The sequence below is a fragment of the Toxorhynchites rutilus genome, chromosome 3 (genome assembly GCF_029784135.1).
Source record: "Toxorhynchites rutilus septentrionalis strain SRP chromosome 3, ASM2978413v1, whole genome shotgun sequence".
Taxonomy (NCBI): Eukaryota; Metazoa; Arthropoda; class Insecta; order Diptera; family Culicidae; genus Toxorhynchites; species Toxorhynchites rutilus.
In genome coordinates, this window is record NC_073746.1 from 67,824,736 (window position 1) to 67,849,250 (window position 24,515).

At 39.0% G+C, this 24,515-nt stretch overlaps 1 protein-coding gene and 1 long non-coding RNA gene across 7 annotated transcripts in view; both read left to right on the forward strand.

The window, feature by feature from the left end:
- LOC129774927 (centaurin-gamma-1A) overlaps window positions 1–14,776 on the forward strand; it is a 478,174-nt gene extending 463,398 nt beyond the window's left edge. For 5 of the 6 annotated variants that reach the window (XM_055779015.1, XM_055779016.1, XM_055779017.1 and 2 more), the window contains 5 exons: window positions 1,461–2,756; window positions 2,822–3,061; window positions 3,127–3,244; window positions 12,457–12,814; window positions 12,884–14,776. In XM_055779015.1, coding sequence (XP_055634990.1) covers window positions 1,461–2,756; window positions 2,822–3,061; window positions 3,127–3,244; window positions 12,457–12,814; window positions 12,884–13,147 — 2,276 coding nt within the window. In that variant the 3' untranslated portion in view covers window positions 13,148–14,776. Of the gene's footprint in view, window positions 1–1,019; window positions 1,395–1,460; window positions 2,757–2,821; window positions 3,062–3,126; window positions 3,245–12,456; window positions 12,815–12,883 lie in introns of those variants that run through there. The other variant, XM_055779020.1, reaches the window with a different exon arrangement.
- Window positions 14,777–16,340: 1,564 nt separating this feature from the next.
- Window positions 16,341–17,170, forward strand: LOC129780499 (uncharacterized). The gene is made up of 3 exons (XR_008743944.1): window positions 16,341–16,517; window positions 16,577–16,697; window positions 16,755–17,170. It is a non-coding gene; the product is annotated as an uncharacterized LOC129780499 (long non-coding RNA).
- The last annotated feature ends 7,345 nt before the right edge of the window (window positions 17,171–24,515 follow it).

The following is a 24,515-nucleotide window of genomic DNA, read 5'->3' on the forward strand; positions in this document are numbered from 1 at the left end:
CAGATCAGGTTTAATTGCAAGGACACATGGTAAGTGTTTCACGAATAAATGAGACTCGCTAAACTATGGTTTATTTTCACATAACGTTTTGTTTTTTGTGTCCCGCGTTAGACCTTTGACCATCTGGTCACTTTAAGTTAATAGCATCTCTTGGAAGAACATACAAAAATTTCGGTCTGTTTCTTTGTTTTCGTCATTCGTTTGAATCAAGGTAGTCGAGTGTCTTTTTTTCATCACGGCAATGCATCAACTCACACCTCGCCTCACATCCTCCCTATTCTCCAGATTTGGCTCACTCGGGCTCAAACAATTTCAATTTCTTCAAAACTTCAAACGTTTTAAATATTATTCCTATAAACTATTGATGTTTTAGATTGTTCACCGAAAAAACATAAAATTTCAAATAACTTGGATATTATTTTCAAAAACAATTTATCCTTTTTTGTAAATTCTATTTATAACGTTTGGATGATATGTAGACAAATACATTTTCTTTCTTAAAAATAGCCACTTCTGAAATGATACTTTTGAGGGAATCCAATGACACTTAAAAATGCGAACATGTTTCGCTTCTTCCAGAAGACAGTGTGGACTGTTTGGGAAAAATGGAGTATGAAAAACACTTAATTAACCAGCATCTTCACATCCGCAAAGTTTTAACCAATTCAGGGAAAGTGCCGTTAATTCCGAGACGAGTTATGTGACATACTCCAATGAATTTTCGAATCAACATTAGAATGACATGTTACTACAGGCTCATAGAGTTCGGGAAAATAGTGTGAATTGAGGAATACAGTTGACATTGCCAAGGGTCGATGCGAATTATAAATAATGTTGATCCTACGGTATATAATAAAATTCTGTGAAAATCAAAAATCAAATAAATTAGTAGATTGAGGAATATTTCCGTATATCTGGCATCCTCGATTTCAACATCCTATTAGAAATAGTTCAAATCGTTCTTCGCACTGGTTCTTGTCTCCGCTAGTGAAGACATCGGCTTGTTTATTACCGACGCGCATATCCTTTTCCCTCCACTTTGGGCATTTATCTCTAGCCAGAAAAGGACAATCGTCCCTCTGGCGATTATTCCGTCAAACTTTCACCCTTATTTGTCGAATCGGATACGGCAGCAAATAAAAAAAGAAGCCGAACGAACGAGAGCAGAAAAACAACATATTGGGGGAAATGGGATGTGAACGAGTAGCAGCAGCAGCATCAGCATCAGTAGCGCATAAACAAAACAACAGGCCGTGCATAATTCGAAGAAAAACGGCAAAGCTGTATCGTGTCTGTTCTTTATTGCGCTTTGTTTGGTTATGTTTCGGTGGTGTTGTGTAGGAATCGTTCGTTCGTTTGTTGCAGACCAGAAATGCCTTTCTATCGTAGATATTGTAATGAGAAATGCACAGATTTCGAGTGAAAACGTTGTCTAATCAAACCCTTATTCTTCATTGTAGCCTGCCAGAAGATTGTCCAGCAGCGCCTGTCGACCGGTTCGGCCATCACACCAACCAACTCGCGGCCAACGACACCCCAAGGCACCCGGCTTGGAGTGGCGAGCTTTCATTCGACCGTTCCTAGCCCCACGAACGGGTTTTCGTCATCGACCGGAAGCCCGGCCAGTGGTCTCACCATGAGCAGTTCCTCACCAAGTCACCACACCAACTCACACCAGCAACAGCAGCGGGAGACGCAACGGGAACTGCAGCAGAACCACCCGGGTAATATGACTCTCCCCCATCGGCATCACGTTTTGTCCGCATCGAGTCACCACATTCCGATCAAGATTAACGCGGAAATTATGGCCGCGGAGCCGCAATTCATTCTGCAGCGGGAATCGCTTCCGTCGCAAAAATGGGGAACGATTTCACACGGAACCTCCCAGCAGACGCTGCTGGCGCTGACGAATGAAAATAACAACATCGCAAAATTTGTGCCACCAAGTCATCCGGTATCGTGTGACAGTCTGCAACCGCTGGGACTGGTTCCCGGAAAAGATTCTAGCGGCGGTGGTAAGGACAAGGAACTTCCAACGCCCACATCAACCCCAACCACCTCCAGGAAAAGCCGACGGAGATCGAATCTGTTCATTCCTTCCTCCTCGAAGAAGGACCAACAGGACAAGATCAAGAATGGGGAGCTGGGAAGTGGCCGGGCGATTCCGATCAAACAGGGATATTTGTACAAACGCAGCAGTAAATCGCTGAACAAGGAGTGGAAGAAAAAGTACGTGACACTGTGCGACGACGGCCGGTTGACGTACCATCCGTCGCTGCACGATTACATGGACGACATCCACGGGAAGGAAGTTTCGCTGCAGTATGTCACGGTGAAGGTTCCGGGCCAAAAGCCACGCGGTTCGAAATCGATTATCACCAACAGTGCCCTGACGGGGGCCAACCTGGCCTCGACGGCGGGTCTGAACGGGAAATCGGCTGGACCGACTGCGGGCTGTGGGTCGCAGGGGAACACCAGCAATGGGTTGACGGAAGGAATCGGGGGACTTTCGCTGGCTAAGGATCGGAAGCTGACGGAGAAGGTGCTGCTGACAGCGTTCGATACGCTACGGGAACCGGTCAAATCGAATTCACAGACCAGCGGGGACGAGGGAATCGTCATCAGCAACAGCAACTCGCAGAGTTTCATCGGATCGGATGGGAACGCAAGCAAGCTGGACGCGCAAACGCCGAACGTGAAGAAGCGACACCGACGGATGAAGAGCAGCGGCGTGGGGAAGAACAATGAATACGATGGTGAGTGGAGACATTGGAGTGAATGCTTTTGAGTTTCACTGACCACAAACTTTGTTTCTCCATAGATACCGATGGGTTCGAGTTTTACATCGTCTCGCTGGACAACAAGCAGTGGCACTTCGAGGCGTCCAATTCCGAGGAACGGGACGAGTGGGTGTCGGTGATCGAACAGGAGATCTTCAAGTCGCTGCAGGGCATTGAGTCCTCGAAATCGAAACCGCTCAATCCAAGCGACATCGCCTCGATGCAATCCATCCGGAGCAGGGTGCCGGGCAATGGGTACTGCGTGGACTGTGATTCGCCAAGTATGTTGTGCGGTGCTTCGGAGGATGGGGACGATTTTTATTCGTTTGTTTTTGTCTTGTTTTAGATCCGGAATGGGCGAGTTTGAATCTAGGTGTGCTAATGTGCATCGAGTGCTCCGGAGTGCATCGGAATCTCGGCTCCCATATTAGTAAAGTGCGATCCCTCGGGCTGGATGAGTGGCCGTAAGTATTGTGTTCTAATCCATTGATATGTCTTGTTTGAAAAATGGGTGGGCTATATCTATGATATAACCGCAAGGTTGACGTAGGACTACCGTTGGCTTAGTAATCATTTGTATGTATTGATTGAATGAGTTCTGTGTTCGTACCTTCTTCTTCTTCTTCTTCTTTTTGGTTTTAAGAGGGTTTAAACTTTTCAGTTCATTCGCCTCTAGGTACCTTCTTTTGATTCCGTGTTAGAAAAACACATTCCGAATTCTTTATAAGGCAGTGGAAACTAGGCAAGAGATCGATTTCAACTTCAGAGAACATAAGTCTTACATGAGAAAGAACACATATTTATCTTTGATAAAATTTAAACTATTGGAACAGTTGAAAAAATTGGTGGCAATATAGTTGCCACTGTTCGTTAACACCAAAACGCAGTTTGCTGCTGCCTTGTAAAATCACTTTATTGCGCCTTTAGTTATGCAAAAATCAAGACAATATTTCTAGTGAAACAAAAAAAAAAGACGGGTGGGTAATGTCGGGGACATAACCGGAGTGACGTAGGACTATACAAAGGGGACAGCTTTTGTTAAATATATAGAGACGAATGAACTCTCTGAGTTTAAAGTCTCTTTAATTCAATACCGTTACCGTTAAATATATATTTTAAATATATTGTTTTATTTTCTTCTCCTACGTGAATACCTACCTATCTACCTGAAAAATGGATTAGTTTACTGTTTACTCTTTATGAACATGTTGATGGTTCTGAAAAGAACCTTTGGTGTTGTGTTTTTGTTATCACTCGATATTCCCATCTTGTTCGGTTAAACCTTCCTGTTTAGCTATTGCGTTTGCCACTCGCCACAACTTTCACAGTTGGAAAATTTCTTCCCATCCAGCTTGTGACATGTTGTTCAGTAAATTACATTTAATGCGACGTGCCGGAGAAACACTTTGCCACTCACTGAAACTAATTGTTGCCTTCAATCTAAAGAGTTTATTGTTTTGTTATCACTCGATATCCCCATCTTGTTCGGCTAAACCTTTATGTATAGCGATTGCATTTGCCACTCGCCACAGCTTTCACAGTTGGAAAATTTCTTCCCATCCAGCTTGTGACATATTTTACAGTAAATTACATTCAATGGCACGTCGCATTACCACCACTCAGTGTCGGATTGGAGGTAATTTTAACCTGTAATTGAACATTTGCGATGACAGTGGTACAGTGTCGACTTTCAATGTGGGGTCATAATTTGGACCCCGAACTCTATGTTAACAAAAATGTCCAACTAAATATGTCGCATTACAGGTCCGTCCAATTAGCTAAATGTCGAGATAAGTGTAAATTACTGTACTTTCAATCTAGAAGCAATTTAAGAATTGGTGAAAATCAATAAGCTCAGAACAACTGCCAAATTCACATACTCATCATATCCTGGCAAACAAATTATGAAAAAATCAATTTGTGTTTTATTATTATTTTGGATATTGTTTTAGAAAGCATTGAACTGTATTTCCTAAACTCTTTTTTGGAAGGTTTAATGGCCCTGAAAAGCGCCTTGTTTTATGGAATGGTTCCATTTTAGAAAACTTAGTACTCGTGGTTTTGAAAAAACCCATTTCGAACGCCTTCGATGCCGCCTTGTTCTGGATTTGCCACCAAAACAGTTTGTATAAAGAACAAACTTTTTTCTTCTGCTACCTGATGCCGTTTTGCGACTGCGTTTGCCACTCGCCACTCGCTGCAACTGCCTGTTGTCTTGATGTCCACCGAACCGAATGTGTTCTGTTCCGAATGCGGGTTTTCTTATCGTCGCGAGCAGCTTTGCCAGCTAACTCGATCACTTCGGCGGCCGAAACTATATAACGCCGGCTAGGTGGACTGGTGCACTGGTACTAACGCGCTCGGCCTAGCTACCCTTGCGGGGAACTCCAGATCAACACGCTTTGCCTTCACTTTTCCTCCTTTACCATGTCCAGACATGGCTGCTTGGGTTGATTTGTTGATGTGTTGTGATGCGAACCGATGTGGTGTACGGTTTGAATGAGAATGATCGTTACGGAAGGAAGGAAGGTATTGTATTATAGAGACTTTAAACTTTTGCAGTTCATTCGTCTCTAGCCTTGAGAAAGGCCCTTTGAAAACTCTACTCTATTCTACTCCAGCGCTACCACCTCCGCCCTCTTGCCTTGAGAAAGGCACTCGATCCCTCGCCGTCCAGCTCGTCCAGCAACGATGTTGTCCAGTCGGTGTCCACACAAGAATGGATCGTTACGGCAGCGGAGTGCTTCATTCTATTTCGCTGCTGCTCTGGTTGCCCGTTTTGGTCGGTACGATTTGAGGAGCACAAAATGGACCAATCAAAAATGGGCACATAGTGCATTTGGACAATGCTTGATATTTCACAATTATTCAATTATTTATATCAGGAAAAATGAAATGTTATTCGTTATGATAGATGCGTAGATATATTTCCTATCAATTGATGCAAAAACCTTTGCGATCTATTGAGAAATGCTCGAGTTATAAGCGTTCCAAATCTTGCATTTTTTCCTACTTGTTCAGTGCCTAGATTTCCATTTCACCCCCTATATCTTCCGGTTAGACGTAGTCCTACGTCAAAACTTGTTATATAGAGTTTCAAAGAAAAAAAATAAAATTTGAATTTTTCATCAAATACGCCATTTATTTTATTGAAAAACTTCATGATCCTACACTGGAGATCTTAAATAGTACGTTTACAGTGAAAAACTTATCAACTTGTTACGTTTTCAACGAAATTAAACAGAATTTTCTGCCGGCGCTCCAAAATCGTGGTCATGTTACATAAAAATTACTTCCAATTCAATATCATACATTTTTAGCAGCCCAAACAGAAAATGGAAGTATTGCCAGATACCTTAGAAGTTTTCGGTTAAGTAAAATATTGAAATAATATTCCAAGTGCAGCGTAAAAATATTTTTTGTTGGCAGCAATACAGTTGCCAAGGCCTTACAAAGGGTTAAATCTGAACGTTAATTAATTCGGCTCTAGTATCTTGTAATGACGATTTTCCCAGGCACCTCGGTTTTGTAGTCCGTGTTGGGGACACACATTACGGTCTACACAAGAAAAATTCTAGGAGGTTGTGTATAAGATACGATCGCATTGCTCACGTAGGACTACGCTATTATTTTTATTGAAAAAATGATCCCGTAAAAACATGAAAACGGAGTGATGCAAGCGCTATTTCTACTAAGATGTGACGTAAGGTCAAGTTGTCTGTGATGCGATGTGATTTTTCATCTGTTCCAATGGCATAGGATGTACGAGCAGGGACAGTAATTTCACAAAACATCTTTCGGAATTGTCGTTCACCATGTAAAAGTCACATGCCTTCTTTTATGCAAGAATCCACTTTTCCGGAAAGCTCATCATGCCAAATATATTAATCAAAAACAGTTCATCCTCATGCAGTGCTACATTTATAATAGCAATGTTGTTTCAGAACTACAAATCATGTACTTAGGATCTCTGTTTAGAAATATCGTCAAATATTCAAATTTATAAAAATTATTCAACATATTTAAGAAGGATTTGATTCAATTGCATTTACGATTGAAAAAAAAATCGGTGCAGTCTATAATTATTACAAACGGCTTCTCAATTACGTTAGGCTGCTCGCCGCGTGTTATGAGGTCGGAAAATGTGATGCTTCCTCATACTTCGCTCAACGGCAGCATGTTTGAGAGAATTGCTGGGGACAGATTTTCACATACGTTGATAGACGTACGTCGATCGATTGTGGAAACACGCGAGACTCGCTGTTTCCACAACTATCTGACGTTGGTAACATATCTTAAATAAAACTGCATTTGTTTTTTTTTTAAACCAAGCCGTTGGCAATGTTTTTTTTTTTATCAAGTGCACACATTTTGTACAGATCTGACTTTTGTAGTGTACGCGTATGCAATTTTGTACATGCAATTTTAAGAAAAGCCTCGTAATGAAAATTCTACCCTCTTACGCTTACGTCAAAATGCGAGATTACTCCGATATGAGCCAAAGAGTGAGCTGTTCCTAATCCGCTCATTATGTTGAAGCGATTCATTCGAACAACTCATGAGCGGATAGTACATCTCTAGTATTCATAGGTAATTTATGAAACGGTGAAATAAACCTCAAAATAATCGTGTTTCCTCCCACGCGATCATTACTGTGAAACAATATTTGAGAACCTTTCCTTCTAGAACCTCTAAACAGTATGGTTTTATTTGGGTAAAACTTGAAAAAATCTCATATTTATTGCTTCATGTTCCTACAATCGCTGATCGAGGATCATCGCGAAATTGCTAGACAATGTGATTAATCGGGATGCATGGAGACGCGGTTTCTGGTTATAGATCATTGCATCGAACCTAACCTCAATCCTGTATTCTTTTTACCTCTAACGCGAACTGTGATATTTCTATAGTGTTTCTTTTGACCATTATCATTGTTATCTTTCTCACACTCATGAAGAATGTAAAATAAAATAAATCAATAAATAAATGCATGGCACCTCAAATGAGGACATTCAATACCAAATGCTCAAGGTATTGGTATTGAAATTGTGAAATTTTAGTATCAAGACCAATAATGAGGTATCCTCAAGTATTTCCTCTTGTTCGAGGAAATGTTTTTGTAAAAAATATGCATACCATGCATACTTGCAAAATAAACACTACGATGCATATGCATTTCGTGTAAAGTATGCATTATCTCTTTTTATTACGATCTCTGCGTCAAATAGGAGTTAGAGGCGAATGAACTGAAAAGTTTAAAACCTCTCTAATTCATCATCAGTCATCAGTCAGTCAAATAAGAGAGTTTAGATTATGCGTAATATTGATGCTATTCAGAACTAAAAATCCTTTGAGTAACCATGAGAAACCAATATCCAATTGATGTAAACAGAAGCCAGGTTAGTTGTGTTTTATATTCATACCAATTAAAGTCAATAGAGTACATTGACTGTATGACCTTCGAAACTGTAGAATGATTTAGAGGATCTATAACATCTGATGTTTATCGTGGATGAAATGGTAGATTGATTGATCTGAACTGATTGCTCCCCGTGCAAATAAACTTAGTCATTATTAGTCAGTATACCTTCCATCATAATGTCCCTCAGCCTGTCACTGTTCCTCGTTTTGTTTAGTTTATATTCCTTACCAAAACTCCTAAATGAGGAAAGGCATAGTGTTAGCGGGTAGCACGAGCTTCCTTGTTACTGCTCTAGTCCAGGAATTTCTCTCACGTCAGATGTTTGCAGCAACCTATTGCAGACATTTCCATTCCGGACAAAATAATGGGAAATAACAGCTGACGAGACGCAAATATCGATAGCAAGGGTAATGAATCACTATTGTCTACGTGTGTGTAAGAAAGGAAGCGAGCGTTCATATTGGGCTTTCGGTACAACAAAAGGAACACTCACTCGATTGCGCAAATGTGTGCGAAATCATGTGGACGCAATCTGGCGTAATGGTTAACATCCGCACCTCTCGCGCAATTTTCACTCGCGACAATGGAAAGTAAAGCCGTGTTTGAGTGACGAACCAGCCCAAGGCCGAAAGTCATTATAAAACAGGAAGTGGGTTATATCTATGGTATAACCGCAAGGGTGACGTAGGACTATCGTTGATTTAGAGATCATTTGTTCGAAGTTGAATCTAAATCCATTCTGAATGAATGAATAAATGAATATTTGGGAGACTTCGAAAACGAGAGCGTTACGTTGGAGGCACAAGGTTTTATGCATCCAATATAGGATACGAAAAACCTTGTTCTGAAGAATAATCTTCAGAAGCTAACCTGCTAACTGTACTTGATTGACAAATCACAAACCTAAATGTATTATATGGATATTTTATGGATAGAAAACATTAAAATAAACTCTTTCACATGAATGTAATTTTAAATTCCCAGAGGAACTGGCAGATTATTTTCAGTAACGATTAGATATTTCCACATTTTCCTCGATACTGGAAGCCCACCAGTGGTTAATACTAACTCGATAACCACCTGTTAATAGTACTTGATTGAAAAATATTTGGTCACAGTGTTACATGAATAGAAAACATTCAAATAAACTCTTTCACATGAATGTATTTTTAAATTCCCAGAGGAACTGGCTGATTATTTCCCAGAAATGATTAGATCTTTCCGGAACTTTCTCGATGCTGAATGGCATCCAAACGGAAAGAATTCCACCTCCTCCAGCACGTTAGGCAACGATGTTGTCTTGTCGATGTCCTCACGAAAAATGAATGTGTCTCACCACCAGAATATCGCTTAAGTATGCTTTTTGTGTGTGATTGAATCGAGAGAAGGTGTGGTTTAGGATGGCAATTTGGAAGGCAAACCAGAGGGGAATGAACTCTCTGAGCTCGGAACTTTCGGCGACAGAGCAAGAATCGATTGCGGGCGCATACAATATTGGATACGGAAATATCCTACTGATGGGGAAAAATAATCTTCAGAAGCTATCCTGTTAATTGCGATTGATTGAAAAATCACAAAACCAAATGTATTTGGTCACAGTGTTACATGAATAGAAAACATTCAAATAAACTCTTTCACATGAATGTAATTTTAAATTCCCAGAGGAACTGGCAAATTATTTTCAGTAACGATTAGATATTTCCACATTTTCCTCGATACTGGAAGCCCACCAGTGGTTTATGCTAACTCGATAACCATCTGTTAATAGTACTTGATTGAAACATATTTGATCACAGTATTACATGGATAGAAAACATTCAAATAAACTCTTTCACATGAATGTATTTTTAAATTCCCAGAGGAACTGGCAGATTATTTTCCGGATCTTTCTCGATGCTGAATGGCATCCAAACGGAAATAATTCCGCACGTGTATGTGTGTGTGTGTGTAGCGGCTGCTTCGAGATCTTCCCGGGGAACCGTTTGTGGCATCACTCTCCTCCTGATGGATTCATGTCTAGCCTAAGGTGCACAAACAGGCTCTTGGTGACACTGTTCATCAGCGCTTTCATGATAAACGAAGAGCTTCACCACAACAGCGACAACATGCTCCAATCGCTGTTCAATTAGAACTGAGTAGATTTCCGAGCGGCGCTCGCTTATATACCGATTGGTGATTTCAATAGCCTGTTTTAAAAGCAATTTTAAGACTATTGAAACAAGTTTTTGGATCAAAAAGTAACAAGTATAGAACGCGTAGACATTTTATCTTTCGAATGAAGTGTTTATCATACCATTTCGTTCAGTTGCTTAGCTATTAACGCTCAAAATCTCGGTCTCCGGCGTAACGCTCTCGTTTTCGAAATTTTGATTTTACACCCCGGTATAGAAATGAAAGACGTAGTCCTACGTCAATACAGAAAAAAATATGCGAAATCATATTACTTCGCTCGGGTGCATTTGAAAGCGGGCAATTTTTCATGACCGCTCCACGCGGTAGCAAAAGAGAAACTGAGAGAGAATGGCCAGCACCATACCTCAACCGCAAGCCAATCGCGATTGAAATGGAATTCTTTGTAGTGATTTCAATAGTTAGCAACTTCGTTTTCTTCATGTGGTAAAATAGTCTTACAAAAATTGTATCTGAAGATAGTATCTGTATATTATAATGATAAGTTTTAGTGGAAAACTAATTTCGTATCCAGATTCGTTTTCGTCGCGGATACCCTTCATTTCGTTTTCTACGTGAAGTGTATTCATTTCGTTTTCTACGTGAAGTGTATAAGAATTAAGGCCCATTGCACTTTTTTTTGGATCAATAAGTAACAAACACATAACATGTAGACATTTTATCCTTCGAATGAAATGACTATCACACCATTTCGTTCAGCTGGCAAAGAAATCAAACTTTGTTCCTCCAATGCAACGCTCTGGTTTTCGAAACTTTGAACTTGCACCCCAATATAAAAATGAAAGACGTAGTCCTATGTCAAAACATAATTGGGCAATTGATGGAAAGGGTGAGGGAGGGATAATATTTATACATTGTTAATTTATTTTAAATACAATGGGTAAAACCGAAGCACACAATATAAATAAACTGGTTAAAACAAGATATTTAAGGAAAATTAGAAGAATCCAGTTTAAACTGGAACATTGGCAACCCCCTTGCATGTATTTGCAACAGTGTCTTAGAATATCAACAAATATTCACGAGAAACGAATATGATTTTGTTCCAGTTGTTGTTGACTTTTTTTCAGCTTGAAACACACTGCCCTCATTATATTGATGACAATAACAAACGAGTTCATTTTGTTCATATCGCTGTTGCATGAGCAAATTTGCTATAATGAATGAATACGACATTGAGTGGGGTTCATAACTTCGCTGTTATTTATACTTTGGATATCAAAAGCAACAACTTGATATTCATCACATCCGAAACGATATTCGCTCTGGCAGTGAATTTAAGTTCAAAATAAATTTTATTTGGCGAGACGGTAGCAACGGCATATGCAGAATGGATACAACGAGTGGTTTTAGCTACCGTCAAGTCATTTGCGACATCGGGAATTTCATTAGGTATTTCCGATTACGGCATCCGGCAACTGCAAAACCCAACCGCACACAGCAGCCTCAGGTTAGAAGTTAACAACAGCTGATATTCATTTGGCTGAAATGAAATTCAGTTCTGACGTTTCCGATAATCAAGATGAAAATGACACTGGGTGGAAAAAATAAACATCAAAACACATTGAAGGATAAAAGTTCATTTGCTCATATTCAATGGTTGCCTGGATCTGTCATTTTAATTTTCGTTTGGAATATATAGGTTTTCGATGCAACCTAGCCCGAAAATCTATGCATTTGATCTTAGCGAAGATGAATTTTTTCCAACACTAATTTGCAATGTCAGTCTTCTTGGATTTGAAATCAGTATTGGGGAAACCGTATCCCGCTTCTACTCTTGTTGCTCCTTTTGGTCGGTGCAGTTTGAGGAGTACGGATCGGACCAATTGAATTATGCGAGATAGTGCGTTTAGATAACACATTTCACAATTATTCAATTGTATATTTCAAGACAACATAAATTATATTCTTTGTGATAGATGCGTAGAAATATTTCCTATCAATAGATGCAAACATATTTGCGATCCATTAACAAATGCTCGAGTTATAAGCATTCGAAACCTTTCTACGTCAAAAAAATAACATCATCTAACAACGCATTCTTTTCTTCTGTTTTTTTTCTAGACCGGGTCATCTCAGCGTAATGCTCGCCATTGGAAACAGCCTCGCGAACTCCGTGTGGGAATCAAACACCCGGGGCCGGGTGAAACCCACCCCGGCGAGTTCCCGAGAGGAGAAGGAAGCCTGGATCCGCAACAAGTACGAGGCTAAGGAGTTTCTACCCGCGTTCAACTCCGCCTCCCCCATCGGACAGCAACTGCGCGAAGCGGTCGTCCGGTCGGACATGAAGGCCATAATAATCCTGCTAGCAAACGCCAGTCTCGAACACATCAACTCCTCTGTCAGCAGTAGAGATTTGCGGACGCCCCTTCATCTGGCCTGTGCCATCGGCAATCTGGCGATCTCACAGTTGCTTATCTGGGTATGTGTTACTTAAATAAAAAATTACAAACTCGAAGTACTTACTAATTGAGATCCTTCCATCATACAGCACCACGCCAACCTGAAGCACATCGACCACGAGGGCCGATCGTGTCTGACGTACGCCAAGGCGGCCAACTCGCTGGCCGCGGCACGCCAAGCAAGCAATACCCCGCACCATGTGAACGTGGAGACAACCGCCGCCCTGGTTGAGCTGCTCGTTAGCCTCGGCTGCACAGATCCGGCGCCGTTTACGGCCAGTGGCACTTTGCCCCGACGAAGGGAAACCATCGATCAGGGTACATTCGAGAAGTTTTCTTCGAATATAATCTAGGCAACAACCTCCCCCCTCTCACACGAAAACACACAACAAAAAACCTAGCAACTAATCGTCACGCTGCTGCCAAGTGGGAATAAAATTCCGACTCAGTTGCACTTTTAATCCTCCATTAGGCAGCGCGCGAAACAATGATCTGTCTAATTAGAAGGAAAAAAACAAAGAAAAGTGCGGACGAAAACCTAGTTTTTAGTTATATATACGTTCAAAAACATAATGTGATCCCTCTATATATATATAAAGAAAAACTGTAGAAGTTATTCATCAGAAGGAGAAATTGTTTAACAGATGAGTGCGCGTTGATTTGGCTTGATTTATCCCATAACGCAGTCAAACCATTTTATTAACAAACGATAATAGGAGCACTAGTTAACTATTGTTTAAGTTGTGATGGATTGAATTTGACGATGCAAAACACCACTCTGTAAGATATCTGGCTCACAAAAGTTCTAAAATTTGTTTTTATGTCTAGTTTTTTTTCTTCTTTGTATTTTATTGTATTAATTTTATGTAGTACTTTAGTGTACATATTAGCGCGAGAGAAAGAAAGTTCTCGCCGTGTAGAATAAACCAAGCCCTTCAAACGCCCAGAATCTATATTCGATCTTCAAAAGATAAGTTTAGAAAAAAAAACGCCGCACCATTTACTTACGGAGGAAGAAAGCAAAAACACACAGATTTCTCAATAGCAATTCACTGTGAATTCAATCGCGACACTTTCATTTTGTTTATTTTTTTAATAGTTCCAATTATTTGTTGGTTTATGTAGTTTTCTATAACTTTATCCTTTCATTCCTTGAGATACGATTACTACTTCTGTTAAGCCCCCGTTCACTACAACGTAAGCTCATTTCCACACAAAAACCCCAAAGAATGCCAAATTGGAGGGTGCAGCGAAACACAAAAAAATCGATGCCGAGACCACTTTACTAACCACTAGAGAAATTGAGCATGCCTGGAACACTACCCCTGCGAAGCACTCATCCCCATCCCCACGCGCACACAAAAAATACACTCGCTCATGTTTAGACAATTAAGAAAGCACCATGTACTAAGAAAAAACAACAACTAGTGTTTGATAAACGCTGCATGCAGCATGCAGAGTGCGCGCCCTTATCACACAGATCCTAATAGTAATTTATATGCCAACAAAACAAATAATAAACAAACAAATCAAGTAAGACACGTTCAAGTTGTGTGTAGAATAGACAAGCAAAGAGACAAACATAAAAAAAACAAACAAATGAATCAATGATAGAAAACGCAAAGCGACGACCCAGGAAAAGAAAAAAACACTGCGCATTGCTGCTGAAATTTTAGTGTAATCTTGAGGTATTCTACAGTTCACAAATCAACCAACCAACCAACAAACATACAAACAAACAAACAAACAAAAAACCCAAGCACTTTCTCCTTTGGCTGTAGCGTAGTAGGATAGCATCTATGATGATGATGATGACAAGTCGATTATAAATAAATTCGTAACTATTGAAGCAAACATATGCGCGCATACCTAAAAACAGGCGGAAAACAACACTAGATTATGGAACAGAAAGCAAAAAAAAGTTTGGAGAAGATACGACGGTTGAAAATAAAGAAAATCATGCGGATGTATTTAATACGAAATGCGACAACGAGAGGGGTAATTTCTAGAGAAATCCATTGGTGTATAAAACTTGTGCCCAAATGGCGTATATCGTTCATTTAGAATCCGGAATCACAAAACCAGTTGTATCTCGGTATTGGTTAAAGTCATAAAAAATGTTGCAGATAATTTATTTTTCTTCTCAGAAAAATAAATATTGAAAAAATCATTCCGTTACAGTTTTGATGAATTTTCGTACTTTTCTCCCTCCAACAAAGTTGTCAAATCTGGCCAGAACTTCACAGGATCTTCGTGAGCTCTAATAAATAATTTCTGCAGGCACTTTTCCTTACACATTTTCGAGTCCATTGTCTTGTTTGTTACGAGAACCTACAATTTCTGTGCACAGTTGCAAATCAAGAACTTCCTGGCAAATTCATCAGTGAAAACGAACTTAAAACTGCTGGGTACATCTCCTCTGGTGTTGATCTTATAGAATTGCAGACCTGAGAGTTGTCCAAAATCCACTTGACGTTAGAGTCGTGTCTTTTGGCGATATCGTAATCCGAAAGTCTCGGGTTTGCCTTAAGGGGGTATTCTAGTGTAAAGACATTAATTTAGGACGTTTTTTCGAGCTCCATAAAAATAAAACAAAGAATAACTTTACTATCTATTATATCATCATTTGTTCATCTATCTTTTAACAATAAAACAAAAATTTAACGGAGAAAAAACATTCATAGCTAGAATAGTTAAGAGCTGATGAAGTGAGAGGGTTCAAAAAAAAGTTGTGTTATCTCGTACACGATTCCAGCCCTTCCGGTTATCTGAAACAAAAAAAAATCGAACAGATTCTGAATCAGTAAAGATGCCGCTATCGCATGAACCTCGGACAAGTCAAAAACATCTTTTTTGATAAAATGGCGGTCGTTTGAAAAACAAAATGCGCTATGAAACGTTTTTTCTTACGTTTCCCATTTTTTTAAAAATTGTAAATTTAAAAAAATATTATTTTTTAGAAGTTCATGCGATAGAGAGATGCCTGTAGATTGTACCCTTATAAATTCATCATGAATCAGTTCAGTAGAACTTCAGATATCGTGTACGCCAGTTTGAAAAAACTAGTTTCGAGAAAAACGCGTTTGAAGTTCATTGTTATGGCCGTACCAGGTTAGACACCGCATCACTAAAAGGTTTCTAACTCGGTAAATAATTGGATTTTTCTCTCTAGGGTATATTCTTTTATGCCTAAACTACAGAAATATGAAAGAAAATTTTTTTTTGATTTTTTTTCAAATTTCTAGACTAGGATACTCCCTTAATTATTCTCATTATTCTTCAATCTTAGCTTCCGATCGTAAGTTCCACTACGACGCGTCATCTGATCCATCTGAATAAAGGTGGGACCAGAATGCCGCGTTATGCGTCGCGTTGCAACAGTTGTGCTTTTACAGTTTATTTTGAATATGTGTGTTTCCATATAGTCGCCCACAATGATGCGTCGTGTCATTTGCATCGTTGTACTAAACTCTGACATTTGTTCTAAACTGCTTGCGTCGAATGTGTCAATGTGTTGTATTCAAATACATTCTACTGGTGCCATGGACACAACACGAAAAAGATTTTCCCACGATCTGAAATTCGTTGAAAACGAAGTGTGAAACACATCTCGTTGAATTTGTGAAAACAAACGAGTGCTTCAGTTCGAAGGAACATCGTGTGAAACCAGCCACACAACAAAGAAAATTTGGACTGATATACCAAATGCACTGAAACAAGGAGGTATGTTACAGTTGAACATTTTTCAAATATTAGGACATCTTATTTGATTTACGTGACAGATATTCGCGTAATAAATGCGCTTTCACAAGCTCCAAGTATAGGATTGGCACCGACGGCGGCTTCATCATGACAGTATTTTGAAGCATTAAAGATTTTGTAAACACTTATCAGCAAATGAAGGTAAATAAAAAATTCAGTTATATGGATACTCAATGTCTTAACTGTTTTTTTATATAGTGGAACTGCCAGCAACTACGACCCTGAATGATCAGTTCTCGTGTAGAAAAAATCGACGAAACAACTTGTGTTCCGGCTGCTGGGAGTGATCACAAAACTCCACGGAAATGGAATAAACAGCAGCACAAAAATATTGATCTCCGTGACATTAAGCTCATGGTGAAAACAATGTATGCAGCATAACCTCCGAGCCATGATTCATTCGCAAAAAAACCTTGATTGTGTCCTAAATGATCACAATTGTTGAGGAATGAAATAAAAACGCCATGTTGTCTATTTTTTAATTTTTTATTCATATTTAATTGATTTAATTATCTTTTACATAACCGGTGAGTGTGTCACGTAGCTGATACGAAGCCTTACTAGAATTGTTCTTATTCATATTTCTGCTGCTGATAAATCCATAAGAAGTGTAACTTCAGCACACCATTCTCTCTAATTCATAGAACTTTCAAAACTCTCTACACCTATAAAGTTGTGAAGCGCCGTTGCGATTTTCTCCACCAGATGCATCGAAGTCAGAAAACAATCACGGTCTCTTTGTCGCATCAGCTATACCAAAAATCGCGGTTCTAGTTGGAAAATCAAATTCACAATCTACGGGAGCCAGTGTCTCGCATATTATTTCGGTTAGTACGACGACGGCTGCTCTCCGATGTCGGTTCATGTCTTTTTCAGTTCCAATTTTTAAACTAGCTGTAATCTGCATACATAGAATTATTAAAATGAAATACAAGATTCACTAGTTGATTGAATTTGTTGAGTGTTTTATTTCGTTTTTGTTTACGTGAAAAGCGGCGATGCGAACGCTACATTGTGATTACAAATCAACAGATTGCGTCAGGCAAACGCTTTAGTACAAAACGCAAGCAATGACAGCTGATGAGAAGCGACGCACAACGCGGCATTCTGTTTCCACCTTAACAGTTTGAAACAATTCAGCACTTTAAGCGATTTCGCGATTTTAGTACCTGTTCACGCTGAATATTCAATGTGGATGTCCAAAATCAAATTTCTCCTCTCGGCTTTCATCCTGCACCACATTTTTTAAACAAAACGGATCAACGTGGATTTTTGACTTCTCGCACACCGAGTGGACAAATGTGGGCTCCCATTCCAATCATAAAATCTACCAAACTGAAATGAGAACAATGAAGTTCGAAGTTCAGTTCGAAGGAACATCGTGTGAAACCAGCCACACAACAAAGAAAATTTGGACTGATATACCAAATGCACTGAAACTTTTTTTTTTTTTTTTTTCCCGGCCCCGTCAGGTTGACGCCATATGAGCCTTAATAAATATATTTTGGATAAAAAAAAAAAAAAACGTGGATTTTTTGCCGTCGAACGATACAAGTTTTCCAAACAATTTACTGTTAAAAGATTTCAGATACGCCTACTAGGACCGCTGCTATAAAGTGAACAGTGATTCCGAATTCACATAAACCTTAATACCCATCACAAATGGTTTTTGGGCGTAACTGTCGAGAGATACATTCAGATTGGAAATTACGAACTATTATGGGCCCTACCCAGCATACATTAAATCGTATCAAATGCCATAATTGGAGGTGACATTCCAAGCCACATTTGGGTGACATATGATGCGTATAACTGGCATATACATGCAAAAGCGGAGGCGATATACGAATATGTCAAACTATATGCGTATATAAAGCCGTATATATCGATAAACTAGACTTTTTACTCTTATCTGTTATTTGACCTGATAATGTTATATAAAGTGAATATAATGTACGTATTTTAAAGTGCCAATCAGCCCTATTCTGTATTCCGACGGATTTACATTTCGTTCGAAACCGTTATTTCGTTCGAGTTATAATTTTTTTATATAATAAAGGGAATCGGGGGTTTCAAAAAAATTGACACCAAATGTCTTAGAATTGCATGAAACGTCGAGATTTACTGTTATATTGGAAAATTGTTTTTGATAAAAAAATTTCAACATATTTTGGCATTTCGTCGTTTTTTCGTCTGGAATTTTTTTTTAAAGATGACAGTAGATCTCGACGTTTCATGCCATTCGAAGACATTTAGCATCAACTTTTTTTTTCCTAAACCCCGATTTCCTTTACTTGGGCGATTTTTTGGTTTTCAAAAAACAACTTTGACGGCTGTGCGCAGTCTTCAGAATGCAACCCGGTGCTGATTTGTAACTAGATTTTTTTACCCAGTGAGGTCCCACTCCTTGTGTACACATGCGCTCTGGCGAATGAGTACGCTCCGAAACACAGATGAAATGTTTGGTTGTCAGCGCCATTCTTGCGCGGAGTTTTACGCTGAATTTTGCGCCGTGCTTACGCCATATTTCTATACTACGCGCTTGAATCTGGATTGCTCTCTCTGTTGAGATACTTTTCTTCACACAAGCGTATACGGTTCAAATGGGGGTGCGCTGTTGTTTTTATGCTTTGCTTAGAACGAAGACAAAGCGGGCGTCTGAATTTGATGTGTATGTGTGTGTGTATAGAATGAGACGCGCATCACAAAATGTTTAGTATCTGAGTTCTGCGCCGGGTACATTTTGCGCTGTCATGCTAATAAATTTCGTGCTCTTCGCACCAAGATTGATTGATTCTTTGTTGTAAGAGGCTTTAAACTTTGCAGTTCATTCGCCTCTAATCGCACCAAGAGAGATTACGAGTTTTCTTTGAACGCGCGCTGATGAAAATTAAACGCAATATTAGGATGGTTGTTATACCGATATACGACTTAATCAATCAGTGTTCGATAGTCTCGAGAGCGGAGGTTCTGGTCGGATGGTGCACCGTTTCACTGGGGTAAACGTGCCTCTGGACATTTAAACTTGCAAATTTCACAGCGGAAAAACTTTATTAAAAGAACTGATTAGTTCGGGCAAACAAACACGGAAAAACACGATGCGACAAGTTTGCAGCATAAAAACGTATGATGTCCTTTATTTCTACTTTAAAACTAAAGGGAATCAAAGAATACCACTCCTCGATATTGTGGTGGAAGAAACACGTTTCAACACATTAACAATTTCTTGTTCTGTATCGCGGTTGGAAAATTGCTGCGCTGCTTCTCGCTGCTGGGCCGCTATGCTAGCTGACAGGAGAATCACACAAGGAGGTGGGGTGAAACTTGCGAACCAATGTTTCTTTTTCTTCAGGGATTGAAGAAAATGGTGTTTTTGTGTTTTATACGATTTTAGATACACATGATTCATCCTTTGATTCATATTTCATACGATTGTAATAAGACACGAATTTATATGCGACCTACCATGTGCAAAAGTTATACAATTTAATGTTTGCTGGGTAATCCGATGCCCAAAAGACACGTTCGAAAGTTTGTTGCAAGTGGAGCCGATCTGGCGTAGTGGTAACATCCATGCCTCTCACGCTAAAGGTCACGAGTTCAAATCTCACTCCCGACATTCTTCCAAAAATGGAAGTAAAAGTGACGAACCAGCCAAATGAGTTGAAAGTCACTATAATACAGATAAAAAAAAACAAGTTTGTTGCAAGGTTTTTTTTCACTGTTAATTCAACTGTGCTCTCTGTGCTTGACGGTAACATGACGGTCGTTCTCATCGACGAAAAAACAGCCCAATCACTTCTCGGGCATGGAAGCTACACCAAGCGATATTTTTTTGCGGATGCAGTGGTGTTTCTTGAAGCACATGTGGGTTCGCATATGACCAATCACGCATATTTTGTTTGTTAACAAAGCCATTAAGGTGAAGGTGGAAGCTAGCCATTGTAGTAGTATAGGTAAACCCACGTGTAAAAATGGGGTAATAGTGTTTGTGAGAGAAGAGAAAAGCACACGTAAACAGATCAATTCACTTATCAGACTGTGTGGCGCTTCATTGACACGAGTCTTTGAATACATTTGAAAAAAAAACAATTAAGTACTAAAGTAAAATGTATGAACGATGTGTTCCGATGAACAATTGCAAATATAAATATATACAGAAGGTGCATTTGCATATTAAGTGAAATTCTGATTATACGCGAGCGTAACATGAGCAAATTTATAACACATGCGAATTGAGGCTCTTTTGGTGTTAACAAGTTTTTCCGCATAGTAACTCGATGTTGATAACTCCTTAATATTTTCCTTCGTTGATCGTATTGTTTTTACGTATTCACGTTGGAGAGCCTTAACCCTTCTCTTCGTTGGCCGAGGCATTTTGATTGAATGTAATACTTTTCCGTTTACTGTTTTTGAAAGCATAGCCCAGCAAACATTAAATCGTAAAATTTTGCACGTGCCAAGTCTTACAAGAAATCCGAATAAATCATAATCGCATATTGTATCAATCAAAGTATGTATCGTGTATATTTGAAATCGCATAAAATGTAAAAACTCGATTTTATATACCATTATCAAATCAAGTCGCAATTCGGTATAATAAACATCAATTTTATGATGTACATTGTCGTAAAATATATTTAATCCGCATCATATGTGTATATTACGCTGATGCAGTTTGTGTGTCGTATAAGCGTATAATTTAAATCGATTCAGTACTGTAGTAAATCGTATTACATGCTGAAGAAAATCATGAAACAGTAAATCATATAAGATCCTAATAAAGAACATATTACATCATATTGAAATGTCAATGAAATGCTGATGCACTCGAAAGTTTTAACCGCTGTTGAATTTAATTTCAGATAGCTGGTGGATGATAATCCAGACAACCGGAGCTCGAACCAACATCGGAGCAGTTTTCACCAAACATCAATCTGTGCCATTTTAAACATTCATATTCCACTCCCAACACAAGTCAATCAAACAATTATCATTTCTACAAACATAAATACTCATATATAAAAATGGCGATTCGTGAGGCTATAAGAAACATTTCACGAAAATATTTTGCGCCATTTGTTTTTTTTCTATGTCTGTAATGCAAAATGGCAAAAGTCGTATTTGGTGCTTTGACAATTCATGAATATATTCATATTGGATCGCAATTCAATTTCCACATAATCGCTATTATAGCCGTTCAAAGTTGCATATTCATCCAAACAAATTCGGTAAGCATTTGCCATGTATGTATATGGCCTCCACTTTTGCATGCATATGCCAGTTAGGCGCATTATATGCCAACCAAATTTTATGGCATATGATGTTATATATAAGCTTGTTATGCGATTTAATGTTTGCTGGGAGGCAACCGTGGCAGTGTTCCGAGCTCTGCAATACAATTTTCTTACCCAATGTTAAAGTTGCTAAAACTTACATTATAGACCCATTAAACGTAAAAATAGTAATAGTATTGATATCAACTCAATTTTATTCTATTGATTTTCATAACATGTAACGCTATGACTCAGGAATAACATTTTATTGAGTGGTTTTTATAGCAATTTCGATGATGTTGTCTGGCATAAGAGTCGAAAAAATGACGATGCTTTCATCAATACAAACAAAACCATTGCCCAAAATTGAAAAATAAAAATTTAACTTTCAGAGCACTATCTCCAGTTTTCCGAAGTTTTTACTATACAGTGCGACAGCAGATGAAAATTTAATATATTGTGAGTAATCGATTATAGTTTGGTTGATATTACTTGATGGGAAGTGTGCGAAAACTATCATTTGCTTCACACTGTTTCGCAAAATTAATGATTTTCGAGCGAGGGGTGAGGGAGGGAGATGAATGAAAAGAGCGCCATTGTGGCAGCCATTTGTGGCTAGCTTCCACCTTCACCTTAAACCAGAAATAAGTATCATGGTTAAAGGTGATTTTGTGATGAAAATCATCATTTTCTGCTAGATTCACCAGAGCCCAATCGGAAAAGTTTCGGTATTTCATATGGTCAAGTGGCTTTAGATCTCAAGTCAATTTGATCTTGTAAGGATGTAGCCCAAGACCTGTTCGCGGAATACGCCACAATGAGGTTGGGGAGATGCCCAATTCTTGGGAACGCCGTGCAATTGACTGATTTGGGTCATTTCGGATGGATTCACTTGCGGCTGCGATATTTGTGTTGCTTCGTGCGGGGCGGCTTCTCGTTGGCACTGGAACATCCAACAACGAAAATGTAGACTCAAATTCGGTCACTAAACTATGCACAGCCTGCCGGCTGGGACGATTATTACGGCGAAGAATTGGAGACTTCGAATTCCGGTAGCAAATTTTCATAATTATTGAGCGTTGTTCGTTCGTGTACTGCACCATGATGGAAATGTTGATTTTGACTAACGTTTTGATATTGACAGATCATCAAAATGTTTTAAGGGTTCGATGCACTTCAAAATCATATCCGATCTGATAAACAAATGAAGTGAATAAAATAATCTCATAGTCCCAGGTGTATAATGCGGTCCTGTCTTGAACACCACCCTCTATATTAGGTTACTAGCTGACCCGGCAAACTTCGTCCCGCCCAAAATTTGTTTTTTTTTTGTTCTCAATACCTTCAAACATTCACGTTTTCTTACTAAGCGCAAGTTCATGAGTTCAATCGCAGATCTCTTCATTGATTGACCTTCTAATCGTTCTCGTTGAATTTACCTTTTACTATAAAATTCCTAGTACTTCTACCAAAACTCATGATTTTAATATCAGATTATTTTCATACACAATTTGCGTTCAAGATTTTTCAACCACTTGCAAATAACATGTTTCACCGTTACATGGAATAAATGTTTGAGGGGAAGGGAGAGGGAAAGAGTGTCCATCCACCATAAAAACGTTTCGTGCTCCCTAAAATTTCACATACCAAATTTGGCTCCATTTGCTTAATTAGTTTTCGAGTTATGCAGAAATTTCTTTTTCATTTGTATGGCAGCCTCCCCTAAGAGAGGGGAAGGAGTATCTGATCATCGTAAGAACATTTACTGTACCCTAAAGCCTTCAGATGCTAAATTCGGTTTCGTTTGCTTGATTAATTCTCAAGTAATGCAGAAATTTGTGTTTCATTTGTATGACAGCCCCCTCTTAAAGAGAGGGATGTAGAGTCTAACCATCATAGAAACATTTATTGCACCCTAAAACCTCCACATGCTAATATGTGTATTATTTTTATGGAACCCCCTCTCCGTTCCAGAGAAGGGAGGGGTGTCATACCATCATAGAAACATTTTTCGTACCCAAAAACCCTCACATCCCAAAGTTGGCTCCATTTGCTTTATTAGTTTTCGAGTAATGCAGAGATTTGTGTTCAATTTGTCTGGCAGCCTCCCCTTAGAGAGAGGGGAAGAGTGTCTAACCACCAAAGAAACATTTATTACACCCTAAAACATTCACAGGCCAAATTTCGTTCAATTTGCTTGAATAATTCCCGAGTTATACAGAAATTTGTGTTTCATTTGTATGGAAGCCCCCTTTAGAGATGGAGAGAGGGGGGGGGGTGGAGTTCGAATTCGAACATGCATTAAAATGAAATAAGTAAAGTAAACTTTTGTTCATACGGATTCAAGTAAATACTAGGAAAGTTAATTTTACTAGGTAGCGGGCAGAATAAGTAAATACTTTTTTTTTATTCATATGACTTATCGTCTACGCCAGCTTGCAAAAACTAGTTTCGAGAATAACGTTGAAGTTTTTGCCTCACTCACACTACCTTGGTAAATAATGGGATTTTCGAAAAGTCCTTCCTTTCATGAATATTTAATCTTTAGAAATATGAAGATTTTTGTTTTGTTTTTTTTTTCTTATTTCTAGACTAGAATTAAATCATAATAGTTGTTGTAGAGTTTGTTTCAGATCCTCCGGATATCATTCCGCCATATCTGTTCCATACTATGGATATCTCG